This window comes from Tachyglossus aculeatus, chromosome 6 (assembly GCF_015852505.1).
Source record: "Tachyglossus aculeatus isolate mTacAcu1 chromosome 6, mTacAcu1.pri, whole genome shotgun sequence".
Classification (NCBI taxonomy): domain Eukaryota; kingdom Metazoa; phylum Chordata; class Mammalia; order Monotremata; family Tachyglossidae; genus Tachyglossus; species Tachyglossus aculeatus.
In genome coordinates this window covers 40632277-40652231 of record NC_052071.1, presented here as the reverse complement: position 1 = coordinate 40652231, position 19955 = coordinate 40632277, and the positions used below count along the sequence as shown (strand labels likewise).

Here is a 19955-nt window from a genome sequence, read left to right as displayed (position 1 = left end):
CTTTCGGTCTGCATTTTGTCTTTAGGAAGCATCTGTAGCCCCTTTGCGAGCATGACAGAGCATGACATGGCCAGCCAAGAGCTCTTCCCCATGCTAGAGGAGCGAGAGGAAGAGGCCTCGAAGCGTCAGAAGCTCCGGAAGGCCCACCGAGCCTCCAGATACCGGGGCCGCCGCCCCAGAGACCGGTCCTCGACAGGAAGGGACGGTCACCACCTGCGGAGAAGCCGGCCGCTGCCCTGGAGAGCGGAGGCCGCTCGGCAGCTGTGGGACCCCAACGAGGAGGAAGAAGAGGAGGAAGGGCACGTCAAGAGAAAGAAGAGGAGGCGGCAAAAAAACCGGAAATACCAGACCGGGGAGTACTTGACCGAAAGAGAGGAGGAAGAGCACGTTTCTTTCTGCCAGAGCCGACGGAAAATTCGAGGAGGTAAGTCGGGTTGTGGGAGTGAGGTGGGGGCTTCTGCCCCAGTGGAACGGCCCTGGGCTAGTCCCTCCCCCGGAGGTCGCCTCAGACCAGGGGGGTGAATTCAGGGTGCGCGCGGGGCTTCCCTGGCTTCTGCTCCGTGTTTGTATGTGTGTGTCGGTCGATCCCGCTTTGAGTCAGAAAGGCCTGGTGTTGTACAGAGCTTCTGCCATAAGGTGTCACCCAAATCTAGCACAGGCTGCAGTTTCCTGTGTGTGAGTGTGAGAGCCGGGCTTTAACTGCTCTAGGCCTGGCTGAGGTCTCAACAGTCCATCCCCCGATCACCAGAGCAGCATCACCTCTTAAAGATGGAGAAAAGGCGAACCTAAGAGGCTGGTCCTCTGGCTGAGAGAAAACCCTTTTAGCCCCACGCGGTGACTTTTCCTGGGGCTCCCGGGAAGCGAACGCAAATGGTCATCCCGTCCAAGATGGATTACCCTGGGGAGAGTCAGTGTGTAGCTCCTTTTGTGTTGGAAGGTGCTGCTCTCAGACTGAGATCCTTATCTCTATGTGCAGGGGTTTTCCCCATCCCGTTAAAACCCACCAGTCTCGGCCCTCTGCTGAACCCAGTGTGGGAGAGGAAGTTGCCAGATGGGGCTTCTCAGGAACTGGGAAACTGTCAGTCAATGGTATTTACTGAGGGCTTACCATATGCATTGAGCACTTGGGAAATCAATCAATCAGTGGTATTTACTGAGTGCTTACGTTGTGCAGAGAACCGCACTAAGTGCTTGGAAGAGTACAGTGCAACAGAGTTGCTAGACACGTTCCCTGCCTGCAAGGAGCTTCCAATGTAGAGGGGGAGGCAGTCATTAAATAAATAAATTACAGGCATGCCGTAAAGTGTTGTGGGGCTGAGGGTGGAGTGAATATCAAGGGCTTAAAGATCACAGCTCCAAATGCATAGACAACACAGAAGGGAAAAGGAGAGGGCTTAACCAGGGAAGGCCTCTTGGAAGAGATGTGTTTTTAATAATTATGATGAACTCAGGATGGCCTGGATTGCCGGAACCAAAACGGATCTCCCAAGGCTGCTGCCGCCTGGATTGGACCCATTCTCTTCCTCAGCCCAGATTCAAGCTTGGGCTGCTTGATTCCTTAAAGCCACCTCTTGGTCGATGTTAGGGATGAAACCCCCCCACCCCCGCCCCTGGCATAGCTCATGTAGGGTTTTGCTGCTCCAGACCACCGATTCCTGTTGTCTCCCTCTCCCATTTGGGCTGTAGATTTCAAGTTTCGGAAGCAGAAGGGCATCCTGGATTCTGAGCTACACCCGAAGAGCAGACATTCTTCATCCTCCCGCAAGCCCCAGGAGATCCCAGACTTCCCTAATGGTTTCCTCGCTAATCATCCCGAAAATTCATCTTGCCACGAAGCTCTGGAAAAGCCATCAGGAAAACGCAAGTGTAAAACCAAGCACCTGGCAGGAGTCTCTGAGGAGGAAAAGGTATGGTTCTGGGGGTGGGGGGGAGAAAGGCTGGATTTGGGGATACTCACGACCTCTTTAATCAATCAGTGGTATTTATTGAACTTGAATTTACGTGGGAAAATGCAGTAAAATAGAGTTGGTAGACGTAATCCTTACCCTCAGCGATAGGCAGTCTGTATACCTCTTGTCTGCCGTGTGACCTTGGGAAATTCACTTCGCTTCTCTGGGCCTCAGTTCCCTCATCTCTAAAATGGGGATTAAGACTGTGAATCAATCAATCAATCAATTGTATTTATTGAGCGCTTACTGTGTGCAGAGCACTGTACTAAGCGCTTGGGAAGTACAAGTTGGCAACATATAGAGACAGTCCCTACCCAACAGTGGGCTCACAGTCTAGAAGGGGGAATCCCATGTGGGACAGAGACTGTCCAACCCGATTTGCTTGTATCCATCCCAGCGCTTAGTACAGTGCCTGGCACAGAGTGAGCGCTGAACAAATACCATTATTAATATTATTACGGTCTCCCTTTCCCCTTCTTCCCTCTCCCTGTGCTCCGACACCTGACTTCTCTCTCCCTTTTCCCCTTCCTCCATTGCATTTCTCACCTGCTGGTCCCATTAGACAAGATAGAACAGAGGTTCTCCAAAGGGAAAAAGTGCAGAAGATTAGGAAAAGCACACTAGCTATCAGAAAAGAGTGCCATGGGGCCTTTCCTCCCACGTCGACCTTGACTCCCAGCATGAGAATCTGCCCAATTTTTGACCTGGTTTCTCTCAGCAGACCCCTCTTCTCTCTTTTTGGTTCAGTGACACGTTGATCCCCAGGGATTAGCAAACCCACTGAACGGGGGAAGTATCAGTTGTGGGTGGATTTATTAATTGAGCATTTACTGAGTGCGGAGCACTATACTAAACCCTTGGAAGAGTACAATAAAACAGGGTTGGTAGACACATTCCCTGCCCACAGTAACATCAGGCCCAATCCCTACTCCCTCCTTTCTCCCGTCCCTTGCATCCCGATTGTCATGCTCTCAAAGAACGTCAGGTGTGCCCCAGAGGACCTGAGTCCTGTCGAGAAGGTTAAACTAAGGAAGTCACGGCTCCTGCCCTTAAAAAAAACATACAGCTAAGAGAAAAGGAAGATAAACATTTAGACACCAACACAAAAGGCAAAATTTGGGCCATTTTACTTTTTTTGGTTCACGTGTCATCTGGTTTTCTCTCATCCTTTGTGGCATTATTATGATGGCAGTGCAGTTAAGAGTAGGGAGAAAGTAGCATCTGAGAGATGTGGGAAAATGGACGATATAATTCAATTCAGTCGAATTTATCGAACACTTACTGTGTGCAAAGAACTGCACTAAGCGCTTGGAGAGTACAGTGTAACAATAAATGGACACATTCCCTGACCACAACAAGTTTACAGTCTAGAGGGGGAGACGGACCGGCATCCAGAGGATGTGAAGAAGCAAACCCCAAAATTAAGTTGCCCCCAGAATGCCGCCTGACGTGTCCTGGGTTGAGGTGGGGCCAGGGAGGAGCCAGGGGGAGAAGGTGCCCTCCTGTTGGCATGATGGGAATAGAAGCCGCGGGACAGGCCGTCACGTGGAGCGGAGGGAAGCCGAGCTTGAGGTAAAATGGTGGTGCCCGGAGGCAAGGATGTCACCTCCCTGCTGAACCCAGCAGCCTGGTCCAACAGCCCGGGAGAGAGGCCCGTCTTGTGGCTCGTGGATCAAGTGGCAGGAGGAGAATTCAGTGGCTCAGGGGATGAGGGATTGGGAACACACAGGGTGTGGACCAAGGGAGAGGCTTCTGGCACTTCCTTGTCTTTCTTTGACAAACCACCATGCCTCTCTCCAGGGAATGAGCAGCGAAGGCTTACGCTTCCCTCAGTCTTGGGAGATATCAGCGGCCAGATTTCTGTTAGTTCCCACCATTGTGGTTTCAATTAATCAGTCAATCGTATTTATAAAGTACTGTCTGTGTGCAGAGGACAGTATAACAGAGTTGGTAGCCACGTTCCTCTCCCGCAGTGAATTTCATTTGTTTCTCCTGCTTTTGTTGGTCTGTTCCCTAGGGACATTAGTCCCTGCTTAAAAGGACTGGAGGTGAGTGGGCATATGCAGCTTACCACCATAGCCACCTTAGGGGAGATAGAGCTAAACAGGGTTCTGCAGGAAGCAAAGGTCCACAGCCTCCTCGGGCCCAGAGAGGGAACCAGACTCATATGTACTTTCCAAGCGCTTAGGACAGTGCTCTGCACACAGTAAGCGCTCAATAAATACGATTGAATGAATGAATGTGGCCCCCTGGGAGGGAGGTGTGATTGGAGGGGTTTAGGGTGGGGCTGACTCCCAAGCCGAAAGTGGGTCGGGGAGAGGCATTTGGGAAGAAAGGTCTAACCCCAGCCCCATGGCACTTATGTTCAGATCCGTAATTTGTTTATATTAATGTCTGTCTCCCCCTCTAGACTGTAAGCGTGTTGTGGGCAGCAAATGTGTCTGTTGTTATTTTGTACTTCCCAATCGCTTAGTACAGTGCTGTGCACACGGTAAGCGCTCAATAAATATGATTGACTGATTTAATGGATGGAGCCGTGCCCTGCGCACAAGTAAGCACTCAAATATGATTGAATGATTGATCCGGGCTCTGTAAATGTTTCCTGCTTTCAAATCCAGGTATTGAGTTTGATGGTCTGCTTCTCTTTCTGAAGCTGCAGAAAGGAAGTTGTTGACTGTGGAGATGGTATTACTGGTATGCTATTTGGTATTCCTGGATCACAGAATCAGAAGGAAAGCATGTAGAGTGGCTCAGTCAATCAGGGAAGCAGCATGGCCTAGGAGTAAGAGGCCGGGCCCGGGAATCAGAGGACCTGGGTTCTGACTCGGTCTCTGACACCTGCCTGCTGTGGCCTCTTATCTTTTCTGTGGCCAGTTTTCTCAACTGTAAAATGAGGATTCAATCCCTGTTCTCCCTTATAAGTAGACTGTGAGCCCCCACGTGGGGCAGGGACTGTGGCCGACCTGATTAACTCGTATCTATCCTAGTGCTTAGAACAGTTCTGGGCACATAGTAAGCAATTAACAAATACCATAAAAAAGAAAAAAATCAGTGGCATTTTACTGAGCACTTAACCGCGTACAGAAAAACACCACACCTCTAAGGGCTTATGGGGATGAGGAGTTTTTGGGCTCGGAGCAATGTTCTAAGCCACTCGTGGTGAGTACTCTACAGAGAAAAACAACAATCTTGCTACTGTGCGGGGAAAGAGGAGGTGACAGAATCCCAACCTGAGACTGCTGAAAAGATGGTGTGGCATCCAGGGCTGGTGTGGTGTGGGAAACAGGTGGTACCATGGCTAGTTACTCTAGAAAGCAACAATGGCTAGCAGCATGGCATAATGGATAGAGCACGGGCCTGGGAGACAGAAGGTCATGGGTTCAAATCCGGGCTCCACCCCTTGTCTGCTGTGTGACCTTAGGCAAGTCACTTCACTTCTCTGTGCCTCAGTTACCTCATCTGTAAAATGGTGATTGAGACCATGAGCACCATGTGGGATAGGGACTGCGTCCAACCCATTTTGCTTGTATCCACCCCAGCGCTTAGTACAGTCCCTGGCACCTAGTAAGCGCTCAACAAATACCACGAGTATTATTATTATTCTTTTCCAGATGAAAGGGCAGTGGAATCAACTAAAGACACATTCGCCCAAATCCCCATCTCCGGTGAAGCCAACAGACCGGTGGTCTCCGTACAAGTCCCGGTGGGTGGGGGCCGAGAACTCCGCCGACTCCCCAGGCGCTCTCCACGTCCCTCCGGAAGCCCGTCGGCTGATTGTGAATAAGAACGCTGGGGAGACTCTCTTGCAGCGGGCAGCCCGGCTTGGCTACAAGGTAAGAGATCCACGGGCCGAGGTGGGGAGGGGAGGAGGGAGAGAGCGCAGGTTGGGAGATTATAGGTGTATTTACTCTGTCTGCTCCACCAACTCTACTCCCACCAAGGTTTCTGCTGGTGTTAGAAGGGGATTAGGGTAATTCCTTCAGAGGGCAGGTCTGCACTAATCCAATTAACAGCTGACCCCTGACTCTCGGCATACGCGAAACCGTTCCGACACCACCGGTCTTCCTAAGGAAAAAGATTGGCTTTAAACCACGTGAGTTTCCAGGAATTGGCCATGAAGCCCCCGCACACGCCCAGCTCTCCGGCTCGTGTCACAGCCGGTTATTTACTGCCCAGTAAGAGTCCCCGGGCCATGAGGCCCACTGAGGTCGGTGCTGCTGATGCTTGCGTTGCCGCCATTCGGTTTGCCGTCCTGCTCTTCCAGACGGCAGCTGGAGGAGCTATGCTGCCACCTGGGAGATTTGAGAGAACCAGGCTCTAACTCGTGCTTTTTTTTTTTAAGAAGGAGTTAGAAGCTTTTATAAATATATTTGGATTCCACTGAAGGTAGAGAGCAGGGAGAAAGGCAGCACATTGGCAGAAAGGGTGGTAATAATAATAATAATAATAATAATGATGGCATTTGTTAAACGCTTACTATGTGCAAAGCACTGTTCTAAGCACTAAGGAGGATACAAGGTGATCAAGTTGTCCCACGTGGGGCTCACAGTCTTAATCCCCAGTTTACTGAGGCACTGAGAAGTGAAGTGACTTGCCCAAAGTCCCACAGCTGACAATTGGCAGAGCCGGGATTTGAACCCATGACCTCTGACTCCCAAGCCCGGGCTCCTTCCACTGAGCCACGCTGAACCTCTTATCCTGCACTTAATGATCTGATTGTTTCAGGCCTTCGCCTCTCCCCGCTCCCTCTATTCTAGCTGGGAAAAATTGGGGCTGCCACCGAAAAAAGGGCCCTGAACCATCACAGATCCCCAGTAGGGTTCAGGAAATTGCATGGTGGGATAGAACCGTTGAAAAGCCGGGCCTCATGTAGGCACTAATAACCATTGCTGCTAGGCTTTGGGAGCGGGCTCACCATTTGATCCATCTTTTAGACTGTGAGCCCACTGTTGGGTAGGGACTGTCTCTATATGTTGCCAATTTGTACTTCCCAAGCGCTTAGTACAGTGCTCTGCACATAGTAAGCGCTCAATAAATGCGATTGATGATGATGATCTGAATCTCCGGCTTAAGGCTGGGATGTGGCGGCCGCAGCTGGGACCCACAGTCATTTCCTTGGTTGGTTGAAGGAGCGTACCAGGTAGTGGCGTTAAAGCAGTTCAGTCTGCGGGCAGCGTGGGAAGCACATCTTAACTCACCACCCCAGCTCCTTTACGGACACTCTTTCCTTCCCTAAAATGCCAGCTTTCAAACTGGCATCGAACGGGTGTGGTTCGGCCCGCTTCTGGGCCCCTGCCATCTGAAAGAGCAGAGAAGAGTGAGCAGGGGACGATGGGATCCGTGCAGTCTGATCAGGTCTTCCCTGACTCTGCGGCCTCCCGGGATTCCCGCCGAAAGGCATGTCGTGTGACCCTTCACAAGTGAGCCAAGTGTTTTTGCCCCGCCAGGACGTGGTGCTGTATTGCCTGCAGAAAGAGAGCCGGGACGTAAATCATCGGGACAATGCCGGCTACACAGCCCTGCATGAGGCGTGTGCCCGGGGCTGGACGGACATCTTAAACATCCTTCTGGAGCACGGCGCCAACGTGAACTGCAGCGCCCAGGATGGCACCAGGCAAGTCAGCGCTGGGGGCTTCTCCCCCTCATTAAAAATTGATGATTGGTAAAGCAGACGGCGGGCCAGCGGCAGCATAGCGCGGCTTTTTCTTTTTTCTTTAGGTATTTTTTAAGTGCTTACACTGTAGTAAGCACTGGGGTAGATATAGGCTAATCAGGTTGGACCCAATCTATATCCCACATGGTGCTCATGGACTTAATCTTCATTTTCCACATGAGGGAACTGAAGCACAGAAGTGAAGTGACTTCCTCAAGGTAATAATAATAATAATAATGATGGCATTTATTAAGCGCTTACTATGTGCAAAGCACTGTTCTAAGCGCTGGGGAGGTTACAGGGTGATCAGGTTGTCCCACGGGGGGCTCACAGTCTTCATCCCCATTTTACAGATGGGGTAACTGAGGCCCAGAGAAGTTAAGTGACTTGCCCAAAGTCACACAGCTGACAAGTGGCAGAGCCGGGATTTGAACCCATGACCTCTGACTCCAAAGCCCGGGCTCTTTCCACTGAGCCACGCTGCTTCTCAAGGTCACACAGCCTCTTCTGTCAAATGGGGATTAAGACTGTGAGCCCCATGTGGGACAGGGACTGTGTCGACTGTGAGCCCCATGTGGGACGGGGACTGTGTCCAACCTGATTAGCTTGTGTCCACCCCAGCGCTTGAAACAGTTCCTGGAACATAATAAGCAATTTACAAATACCACAGTTTTATTATTGTTGTTATTATTGTTATTGTCATCATCACTATTATTATTATGTGGCAGATTCGGGTTCTATGACTCCTGGCCTGAGCTCTTTCCACGAGGCCACGCTGCTTCCCACTGCCTAATAAATACCTTTCTCTTCATTATCAATTCATCATTAACAACATTGCGCACACTCCATCGTGCGTCTCTTTCGTAAACCCGAACTGGTTTTCGTTTGGACTGGTGGTTTCATTTGTAGGCCTTCAGAGGTCAAAGGCCCCCATTCCCCCAGGCGCGGCCCGCCCCGCTCACTGCTGCTGACCCTCCCTCTTGCCTTTGCTCCGCAGGCCGGTCCATGACGCGGTGGTTAATGACAACCTGGAGACCATCTGGCTCTTGCTGTCCTACGGTGCCGATCCCACGCTGGCCACCTACTCAGGGCAGACGGCCATGAAGCTGGCCAGCAGCGAGGTGATGAAACGCTTCCTCAGTGGTAAGCACGGGCCTGGCAGGAAGGGAGCGAGCGGGGGGTCTCAGGCCTCGGGGTCACATCGGGACGCGTTGCTCAGGCATTCTCGATCACTTTTGGCTTCAGATTGCCTTTTTGGGCCAGTGGCCTGCGAATTGGTTGAGGCGGGGCAGAGAATGGTGTTTTCAGAGCCTGCCAGTCGCACAGCAGGCTAGTCCCTTTTCTTTTATTTTCTCATTTTTATGGTCTTTGCTAAACACTTACTGTGCAGCAAGCACTGTACTAAGCGCTGGGGTAGATTGAGAAGCAGCATGGCTCAGTGGAAAGAGCATGGGCTTTGGAATCAGAGGTCATGGGTTCAAATCCCATGATTTGATGTGAAAGTGTCCAGGGTCCAGATGCTCATGAGATCTGAGGGCAGAAACACAACTATTTTCTCCCTAATGGACCACTGAGATGGTGGCCCCTGGCCTGCCGCTTGGTCACGGCTAGGTGCCTTTCCCCTCGGGAACCCAGCCGGCCCAAGGCTCTGTTCGAATCCTCACAGACGCCCCCCTGGTTTAAAGCAGCTCCTCCCTGGCTCTGACCTCCAGGGCTGATCGGCAGCCAGCCATCACAGCCTCTGCCCCCACCAACGTGCCTCAAGGGGGTTGTGACCGTCTCTGGGAAGCCTAGAGAGAACCTCCAGAAACGGGAGCCGCAAGTAGTATTGACTGAGCATTTAACTGTGTGCAGAGCTCCAGGCTAAGCACTTGGGAGTGTACCACAAAGTTGGTAGACAAGTGCCCTGCGCACGTCAAGCATACAGTGAAACAGCTGTTCGATTGGCCGTGCATCCAGTAGCCCATCACACTGTCGTGATGGATGAAGAAGCAGAGAAGCAGGGTGGCTTTGTGGAAGGAGCCTGGGCTTGGGAGCCACAGGACGAGGGCTCTTACCCCGCCTCTAGCACTTGTCTGCTGTCTGGGCAAGCCACTTAACTTCTCTGTGCCACAGTTACCTCATCTGGAAAATGGGGATTAAGACTGTGAGCCACACTTGGGACAACCTGATTACCTTGTAACTACCCCAGCACTTAGAACAGTGCTTGGCACATAGTAAGCGCTTAACAAATGCCACAGTAATAATAATAATGAAGGGCTCTGGAGACTCAAGTGGTTCTGAAACTCCCTTAGCCTTCTCTTCTCTTGGCTCAACTATCCCGGTTCCTTTGATTCCTTCCCATCTAACTGTATTAATTTGTAATATCTCAGCGCTTAGAAGAGCGGAAACACTAAACAAGCATCGAATACCACCAGTCTCCCACCTGGCTGCTGTGATGTCTCCTACAATGTCCATTCCCCTTCTGTGGGAAGACTCCTTTAGACCTTGGGTCTCTGGGGTTTTTGGGGAAGGGTGGATCGGCAGCCATCTGGCCAGTTGCCATAGAACAGTGGCACCCGTGGCTCACCCAGTTAAGTGAGCCCCTCTCTGGGGAGAGAAGTCCTGCTTAGAGTGGATGTCCAGGTTGGTCTGCCTTTGATAGCAGTTACTCTCCCTTCCTTCAAAGCCTCACCGAAGGCACATCTCCAAGAGGCCTTCCCAGACTAAGCTCCACTTTTTCTCATCTCCCGTTCCCTTCTGCGTCACCCTGACTTTGCTCCCTTTGCTCTTCCCCCCTCCCAACCCCACAGCACTTGTGTATATGTCTGTAATTTTATTTATTTGTATTGATGTCTGTCTCCCACCTCTAGGTTGTGAGCTCGTTGTGGGTAGGGAATGTCACTGTTTATTGTTGTACTGTACTTTTCCAAATGCTTAGTTCAGTGCTCTGCATACAGTAAGCGCTTAATAAATAGGAATGAGTGAATGAATAGCAGAAACCACCGGGACGGGGTTGATTCTAGACTGTGAGCCCACTGTTGGGTAGGGACTATCTCTATATGTTGCCAACTTGTACTTCCCAAGTGCTTAGTACAGTGCTCTGCACACAGTAAGCGCTCAATAAATATGATTGATTGATTCATTTTGTAAAGAGCCTAGCTCAGTGCTTAGCCTGGTTGCCCCTGCTCCCCCTCGGTCTCACCCTCCGCTGTTCCCTCTCCAGATCATCTCTCTGACCTCCAGGGCCGGGCTGAGGGTGATCCCCACGTGGCCTGGGACTTCTACAGCAGTTCCACACTGGGTGAGTCAGGCGACCTCCCTTCTCCTCATGGGTCCAGAGGGGAGCCCCTTGGGCTTGGCCCTCCCAGCTCAGCCTTAACAGAGGAGCGGGTGGGGACGGGAGGGAACCCCAAACTCCGCAGGGGTTTCCTGTGTGGTCCACTCTAAACCGGGCCACCCGGGTCACGAGGGAGAGGAGAAGCCCCCTTCTCTTCCACCCTCAGAACTGTTTTTGGGGCGGGTGCCATCTCTTGCCTCTTGGTTAGGCACCTGGGCCGAGCACCTTTACAAAGCAGAACCCCAACACTGGTGGGCTGGGCAGGTTGGGGATGGAGGAGAGGTGGAAAGTAGGATCCCGCAGCTGGGAAGGGACCCGGGAGAGGAAATCCACAGCGGGGTGGGCAGCCGGGACTGTCCAGCCTCTGACCTCGGGTCAGATCGGGCGGCTGTTTGGGTGCGTGCCCTTCCCACGGCGATCCCTCTGCCGGAAGAAGGCTGATTCCCCGGGTTTTCTCTGTCTGCAGAGGGGAAGGATGGAATCGGGTGCAACCTTCTTCTCAATCCTCCGGGAAGCTCCGATCAAGAGGATGAACAGGATTCAGACAACTTCATGTTCGAATTCTCAGACAAGCCACTGCTCCCGTGTTATAATCTTCAGGTGTCAGTGTCTCGTGGGTGAGTGTGCCTCTTCTCCTTGGACGCTAAGGCTGTGGGCTGGGAACGGAGACACTAGGGAAGCAGCGTGGCTTGGTGAAAGAGCGCGGGCTTGGGAGTCAGAGGACATGGGTTCTAATCCCGTCTCTGCCACTTGTCTGCTGCCTGACCTTGGGCAAGCCACTTAATTTCTCTGTGCCTCAGTTACTACACCTGTAAAATGGGAATTAAGCCTGTGAGCCCCTCATGGGACAACCCGATTACCTTGTATCTTCCCCAGCACTTAGAACAGTGCTTGGCACATAGTTAAGTGCTTAACAAATACAACAATGATGTGCATATAGCTATAACTCTATTTATTCTGACGGTTTTGACACCTGTCTACATGTTTTATTTTGTTGTCTGTCTCCCCCTTCGAGTCTGTGAGCCCATCGTTGGGTAGGGACCATCTCTATATGTTGCCAACTTGTACTTCCCAAGCGCTTAGCAAAGTGCTGTGCATGCAGTAAGCGCTTAATAAATATGATTGAATGAATAATAATAATGATAGATAATATCGAGGGGCACAGATGGTGCCAGAGTCCAGCAACAGAACCCTGAATGGGTTTCTAGATTATAAGATGAACCGGAAAAGGAAATTCTTTTTTACCTGTGGTTATTTGTTTGATTGGCTGGTGGGGTTTGGCATTAATTAAGCGCTCACCGTATGCTATGCTTTTTGCCACCTGCCGGGGTAGAAGCAGTGTAATTTTTTCAAACTGGTCCCCGTCCCACAAGGGTTCATGATCTAAGTGGCTACAGCTACGCAGTGAGACGGATATGAAGAACAAATAACGGTGCATTGGTAGCAACAGTGAGAAACATAGCCAACCAATCCAGATAACAGTGTTAAGTAAATAAGCCGTCCTCGGAGTGGTAATCCTCACTGCTCCAGTTAGTTGCTTCCCCAGCATTGTAAATGCTCAAGATGCCGGAATGGGGCTTCCATTGGGCTATTTTCTGGGCCCCAGGTGAGACCAGTTGGGCTTCAGGCAGCGGAGACACTCTAGGCAGTAAGCTCGTTGTGAGCAGTGATTGTGTTTGTTATATTTTATTTTCCCAAGTGCTTAGTACAGTGCTCTTCACACAGTCAGCGCTTAGTAAATTTCACTGACTGACACCAGAGTTCCTGGTCCTAAAGGGGTTAGGAGGTCACATCAGTAAGTCAAACAGTAGTATGAATTGAGAACCTTCTGTGGGCAGAGCAGTAACCCTTGGGAGAGGATAGCAGAATTCGTGTCTGTGATGTGTGCCCTTGAAGAGCTTACAGTCTAGCTCTAGATGGTGTTTTAAGAGCTTACAGTCTAGCTCTAGATGGTGTTTTAACAGAAATATAAATACAGTATAGTTGGAGGAAGTAATAAAGTGTACAAGATATATACGTAAGTGTAAATCCTTAGGTGGTGTGGAAGGGCGAAAATGGCAGGTGAAGGATCTAAAATGGGTAGATGGGAGAATAATCGGGGAAGCCTGTCTGGAGGAGATGTGATTTCGGGGAAGGGCTCTGAAGATGGAAAGTGTTGTGGTCTGCTGGATATGGTGTGGGCAAGAGAAGGGCGTGAGCCAGAGGGTGGCAGCAGGAGAGGCAAGATCAAGACAAAGTGAGTGGGTTAGCTTGAGAGGAACAAAGAATGTGAGCTGGGGTGTAGAGAGAGAAGGGAGTGCTCACCCCAGCTCCCGCTCCCATTCGGGCTTTCAGCCCGCAGTGTTCTGGGAGCTAGGGGCGTCCGGTCTCGGTCACAGGCGTGTTATTTCTAGGGCCATGCCAAGATTTCTAGCCATTTGAATTTTCAGCTTAGAGCAGACTTTCCCAGAATGGAGTGGCCAAGGAATCCCCCTCCACCTCCCTCTGCAGGTCTTCCTTATGTATCCATAAGGTGGTGGCTGGGAGGAAAGTTAAGTTTGAAACGGAAAGACACCTAGAGGTGGGAGGAGCCGTGAAGGACCAAGTGGGCTACCTACACAGTAAAGGAGAACCGAAGGGGGCCTAAGAGCTTCCAGAACCTCTGGAAACAGATTTTTAGGCAATCCGCAAATTGAGCGGGGAGAAGCTTGGCGGGGTGGGGGGGTCTGCAGGGTAAGGGGATCTCAATGAAAAGGTTCTGAGGCAAGCCTGGTTTGTTCAGAAACTAAGATGGGAGGTGGGGAGGGTGACGAGATGTAGAGAGCGAGTAATGTTATATGGTGAAAAGTGCAGGAGAATTCAGATAGGTGTAATGATTGACAAGGCATTTAGCAGTGTTTCCCCTGGTCTTAACGGGAAGAGCAAATCCTCATGAAAGAGCAGCAGCTGTTGCTATGGAATTGTTGCCTGGATCCTAGGCATTGACTTGATCAAGTGCAAGATCCTTTGAGAAGAAAGCTCCCCAAGTGGAGAGCTAAATTCCCTACGTTGCGGTACAAAACGACCACTTGAGCAAATTAAAGGGCAAAACCCCCTTTCCGTCTAGGCGAGGCCACACCCGGTTGGGTGAGGTCATCCTGAGCACTGGCCGGTGTGGGGGCCGGGAGGGGTGCTTCCGCAGGGTAGCATTAAGCACAGTTAATTCGTCTCTTTGAAGTACCCGGCACTTCCTGCCCGAAACAGGATAGCAGAGTCCAGCCAGCAAAGGGGCCAGAGCTGCCTTGTCTGGTCTGGAAGCTCCGAGGCAGCTGGGAGAGGTGGGGTGTAGGAAGGGCATGGATAGCGGGAGTTGCAGCAGGAGCGGCGGCGGCATCCTGCGGAGGGGATTAAACGTGGCCTCTGGCTCGGGCCGGGCCCCGCGGCCGGCGCAGACATTTTCCTTCCGACTCAGCAACCGCTCTCCCCGTCTTCCCAGGCCCTGCAACTGGTTCCTGTTCTCCGACATCCTGAAGAGGCTGAAGCTTTCCTCGCGGATATTTCAGGCTCGTTTCCCGCACTTTGAAGTGGCCACCTTGCCCAAGACGGAGTTCCACCGCCAGGTGTCCTCCAGCCAGCTGCTGCCGGCGCCGCCCCAGGCCGGGGGGCCCCCGGAGGGCCTGGAGCCCGGCCCTCTGGGCAGCGCGGACAGTGTGGAGCTGGTGAGGTCCGAACCAGAGCTGCTTCAGCTGCTGGGCTCAGAGGTTGAATTTCAGGCCTGGAGCAGCTGACGGGAAGAGAACCCTCCAGGGCAGCAGACTGCAATATGAGGCAATAATACGGACCAACGAGAAGCAGCCTTATCAGTGCCAGCTTTAGCGGCTGGGGGCTGGCCCGTCTCTGAAGCCGCGAGGAGGGTCGGAGGGGATGGCGAGTGGCGGGCGGGCCGGGGGCTCCGCCTCGGGGATCGGTGGTCCCATGGAGCTGGAACCGCCTCCCCCTGGCAGAGGCGACGGGCCCGCTGCCCCTCCTCCCCCTCCTCTTCCTCCTTCTCCCCCAACCCAGACGGGCACATATCTCCTGAGAGTCTCTCGATCACGGAGGGATTTTGTGTGACCAAATCCGGGACCCGGGAGACAGAAGAACCTTCAGGTGCAATGGGCGCCTTCGGCCTGCCCCGCGGAAATGCTCTTCGCTCTCGATCCTCCCCCTCCCCACCCCCGTTCTCCTCCTCCGTGTCTTCCATAGTATTTATTTAATTAGTATTTAATTTGTATTATTTCATTCGTTTCGGATAAGTCTGTATCACTGTGATCCGTTGTGACATCAACTTGTTGTACCAAGGGTTCCTTTTCCCTCCCCAGCCTCCCCTCCCTTTGCTCCTTTGAGAAGCACCATTTGAGGGCCTCCTCCTCCCCGCCCTCCCGCCCCCATCCCACCAAGACCCAAATTATTCTTGCTACCCCCACGGGCAGTTCTCAAGCCAGTCAGATGATATGATCAAGTAGACTGAGCCGCTGGAGCGGCTTTCTCCATGGCCTGGGAGCTGAGATTCGGTGCTCACCCCTGTCTTTCTCATTTCTCCCCGCCACCCCCTTCCAGCCACCCTCTCCCCTCCCCATCCCCACCCAGCAACTCCTCTCCCCTCCCTCCAAGACCACCACCCTGCTGTTTGTGGGCAGGGCTCTCTGAAGGAGGACTGTGGTGTTGGGGGCGGGGAGGGAAGAGGGAGCGGTCCCTTGTCGAGGCTTGGTCGTAGGGGCAGGACTCCCCTTCCTTCCTGTCCCTCCTGGGTTTAGCAAATTTAATATCATCATCTTCTCCCCTTCCCGTCCCCTCCCCATCGCGACCCACCTCCCCACCTATACGGCTGCTTCTTTCTTCCAACCTCCATCGACTCCACTATCCAGCCTGAGCCCGGGAGCCCCTCTAGATATAAAGTCCAAACTGGGCTGCTTTAGAAGCAGAAGAAAGTCCTCCAGGCTCCAGCTAAGCCACAAAGGAACACGGCCCAGGCATAACTCTCTCCCCTCCGTGGCTCAGTGTTTATTTGGAGACAGGAAATGGGAGGGGCCCTCTCTGTTCTCTCCCCTCCCACCCCCATGCATTCTATTTCACACACGTGCGCTTCTTACTTTTATATCAGATGCTATTTTTAAAAGCAATCCTATTAGAGCAGGCTGTCCCGGGGCAGGAGTGGACCGCCCGCCCGTGAGCGAGACGGAGTCAGGGGGTCTCGGGTTGTAGATGGTACAGTTTTATTGTACAGGTGCTAAAAACACAAAACACAAAAAAACCAAGCGTGAGGATCGGACAATCTGTTATCTCCAGTTTCCAGTGCCCCAGGGTGGGAGCTTCGCTGATGATTTTTCTTTGTGTTGTGTTTATTTCCCAGCCTAGCAGTTCTCTCCTCTTGGACTTTCCTCTTTCTTGCACTGTCTGGAGCCACCTGGTTTTGGACAGATATTTTTTCTTTCCTATTTTAATATATAAAACAAAGGATTTTTTTTTTTTTGGTTTGGGTGTTTTGTTCTTCTCCCCCCCCCCCCCCCCACCTTTTTTTTTTTGCATTTGGGTGTGTATTCTGGCTGCTGTTTCTGTTTTATTATAAGCAACAGGCTGTGGTGTCAAAAACACTTATGTATAGAAAAACCTGCATCAGGGCTCCTGTCTCCTGTCTCTCCTTTCACTCTCTGCCTTGGGGTTTTGAGGAATACCTGTCTGCAGCGGGGCTGGACCCTGGACCTCCTGATTCGACCCAGGCATGGATGAATGTGGTAGAAATAGGTTGGAAGTAGAGGAAGGTGTTTTCCTAGCTCTCTCCAGAAAAAGCTATGTTTGGGGTGGGAATTGTGGAAAAAGGAGTGCTGGGTTGGGGGGAGCTTGGGGAGGGTGGATTGCTCCCTCTGCCTTGCCCACCAAGCAGTCTCCTTTTTCCCTATTCTGCAGGGAACAGGGAATGGTGATCCTGCACCTAAGAGAATGGGAATGGGGAAAAGTGGCCCGGCCCTTGCTCCTCTGGCCGGTCTCTCTGGCACATGGCGTTGGCCACTGGGACGCTCCCTTGCCCCGCCTGGGTTCTGGGAGGGCCTTTCTGCAGGAGGCGTGTACTCAGGGGCCGCTCAACCTCCGAGCAGGCGACAGCCTCTCTCTCCCCGAATCCGCTTAGTGATTCCTGGCCCGCCCACATTCCCTGCACAGAACCCCTGCCCGTTGCCAAGATCTTTGATCCTGTAGTACAGAGTGGTGCCAGCGAAGGCTTTCCTCACTGCGTTTGTTTCCCAGGGTCCACGGTGGGGAACGGGGGATGCCCCCTCCGCCCCCGCCTCCCATATCTCCGCACCGGCCCACCTCTGGAGTCGCCTTTCCAGGCCCACACGGCTCCTTCGTCTCCTGAGCAGAAGACAGAGGGGTAGGGCACCCGAGGGGACGGGTGGCAGCAACGGTAAAGGAGGTGATAGGGGCTAAGACCTCGTCCAGTTGGAGCACTGCAGAAAATGTGGCCTCCCGGGCACCGAGACTGTGTGCCCGCGGGTGGCTCGTCTGCCCCAAGCAGGGGACCGCGGGCATATTCGGAGGCCTCTCTGGCTCACATCTCCGGAGGAGTTTAAGAATCCACTCTTCGGTGCATTCGCCCTTGGAACGCGGTTGGCTCAGAGACGAGGACCAGACCCCGTCATCGAGGAGTGGAATCTGTGAATGAGACTGTACCTGTGCTGGCCAGCTGGGAAAGGGGCCACCCCCGAAGCCCAGAAGCGGAGGGTGACTGTTGTAGGCGGGTGAACTTCAGTCCCCGGCATTCAACTCGGCAGCGGGATCGTTCCCGAGGGAAGGGATCCTGGGAGTACCGGGGTGGGGACAGTTCACATCCAGGTGTTTCTCCCCTACCTGGCCCGCATTACTGAAGCCATCACGCCCACCCTGCAGACAGGGCCTGCAGACGGGTACCCACCGCCCCGGAGAATCAAGCTCCGCTCCGTTTCTCAGAATCGTCATTGCTCACCTGAGTCCTGCCTTCAGTCCCACTCCTTGGGCCCCAAAATGCTTCGATCTCAACCCCTAGCTTCCTCCGTGGTAAAGGGAGGACATTTGTTTTTCCGTAAGGCAACACAGACCTTTCTGTGAAATCGCCATCCAATGGGATCCAAAGCCGGAGCCACTCTGCTGTCCTCCTCCTCCTCTCACCTTCTCCCCCGCCCCGTCCCTCTCCCTCAGCAGGGTTGCAAGGAAAGTTCTAGAGCTATGCTTTACGTTCTAGAGAGTGTCATCCCTGCTCTCCCCCAGCTTGTTTTAAAGGGATTTCTACAGCACTTTAGCTACCAACAAGTGCTTTTACACTCGTTTCCGGAGATGTGTGTAACTTGGCCTTGTCACTATTAAAAAATCTGTCAAAAAGTCTCAGGTGGAAAAATCTTCCAATTCCGAGTAAAGTCCTTCTTTGAGGATATGTGTGCTTTTTAAGAGTAAGACTGCCTCTGTTTTGGTTTGCTGGGTCCGGGTGTCTAATATGGCTTCCATTCACTGAACCTTTAATAATAATAATAATAATAATAATAATAATAACGTTGGTATTTGTTAAGCGCTTACTACGTGCCAAGCACTGGTCTAAGCGCTGGGGTAGATACAAGGTAATCAGGTTGTCCCACGTAGGACTCACAGTCTTCATCCCCATTTTATAGATGAGGTAACTGAGGCACAGAGAAGTTGTGACTTGCCCGAGGTCACACAGCTGACAAGCGGCGGAGTCAGGATTAGAACCCATGACCTCTGACTCCCAAGTCCGTGCTCTTTCCACTGATCCATGCTGCTGCTTTAACAAAGTTAAAAAGGGGAAAGAACCTAATAGTACCCCAGTATAGGCATGGGGTAGTCTCCCCACCAAAACGGAAAGGTGAGCTTTAGCAAAAGAATGCCGAATTGGGTAGAAACTTCTGAAAGAGAGCCAAAGAACTAGGCATATTTGGCCTTAGGAAGAGGTCAAGGGAGAACCGTGAGCAGTCAGGTGTGTACACACACACACTTATTGGGTGCATACTGTGTTCAGAGCACTGTACTAAGCGCTTGGGGAATACAGTATAACAGAATTGGTAGACACATTCTCTGCCCACATTGAGCTCAAAGCCTAGCAGGGGAGGCAAACATTAATATAAATTATGGATATGTGCGTAAGTGAGCCCACTGTTGGGTAGGGACTGTCTCTATATGTTGCCAACTTGTACTTCCCAAGCGCTTAGTACAGTGCTCTGCACACAGTAAGCGCTCAATAAATACGATTGATGATGATGATGATGTGGGGCTCAGTGAGGGAGTAAATCAAGGCAGAAGGGAAGTGGGAAAAGAGGAAATGAGGGCTTGGTCAGGGAACTCATCCTCTTGAATCAGATGTGCCTTCAGTAAGGCTTTGAAGGTGGAGAGAGTAGTTGTCTGTTGGGTATGAAGAGGGAGGGCATTCCAAGCCAGAGGCAGGACCTGGGCGAAAAAGTTTGGGGGAAGGATGGTCACTTGCAAGCCATTGAGAGAAATAATAGAAGTAATGGACTCAGGTGAAAGAATGGAAGTTTCAGTTCAATATTAATGGAAAAAATACTGATAATTACACAACCAAACAACTAAAACTAAGGTTTTAGGGAGCAGTAAGACCAGCCCCACAGGGGGTTGAGTGACTGGCTTTTCCAGTCCACCCTACCCCTGCCCTGCCCCCACACTATTTTGGCCCTGAATGGAGCTAAAACCCCCATACACACACACACACACACACACACACACACAAACAATACTAGTATTATTGGTATTAAGCACCTACTCTGTGATAAATGCAGGGATAGACACAAGGTAGCCAGATCAGACCTGGTTCCTTTCCCACAAGAGATTCACAATCTAAGAGGTATCCTCATTTTACAGAAGACATAATAGACCCAGAGAGAGCATGTCAGTTGTTCAAGATCACAAAGCAGGCCAGTGGCAGCGTGGCTCAGTGGAAAGAGCACAGGCTTTGGAGTCAGAGGTCACGGGTTTGAATTCCGACTCCACCACGTCTGCTGTGTGATCTTGGGCAAGTCACTTAACTTCTCTGGGCCTC

General features: G+C 51.9%; 1 protein-coding gene across 1 annotated transcript in view; it reads left to right on the top strand.

Annotated features, from left to right (window-relative positions):
- Positions 1-14839, top strand: part of BCORL1 (BCL6 corepressor like 1) — a 29855-nt gene extending 15016 nt beyond the window's left edge. The window contains exons 6-13 of the mRNA XM_038748341.1: positions 26-424; positions 1687-1907; positions 5561-5782; positions 7397-7563; positions 8600-8745; positions 10808-10885; positions 11388-11538; positions 14376-14839. Coding sequence (XP_038604269.1) covers positions 26-424; positions 1687-1907; positions 5561-5782; positions 7397-7563; positions 8600-8745; positions 10808-10885; positions 11388-11538; positions 14376-14667 — 1676 coding nt within the window. The 3' untranslated portion in view covers positions 14668-14839. The remainder of the gene's footprint in view (positions 1-25; positions 425-1686; positions 1908-5560; positions 5783-7396; positions 7564-8599; positions 8746-10807; positions 10886-11387; positions 11539-14375) is intronic.
- Positions 14840-19955: the final 5116 nt, after the last annotated feature.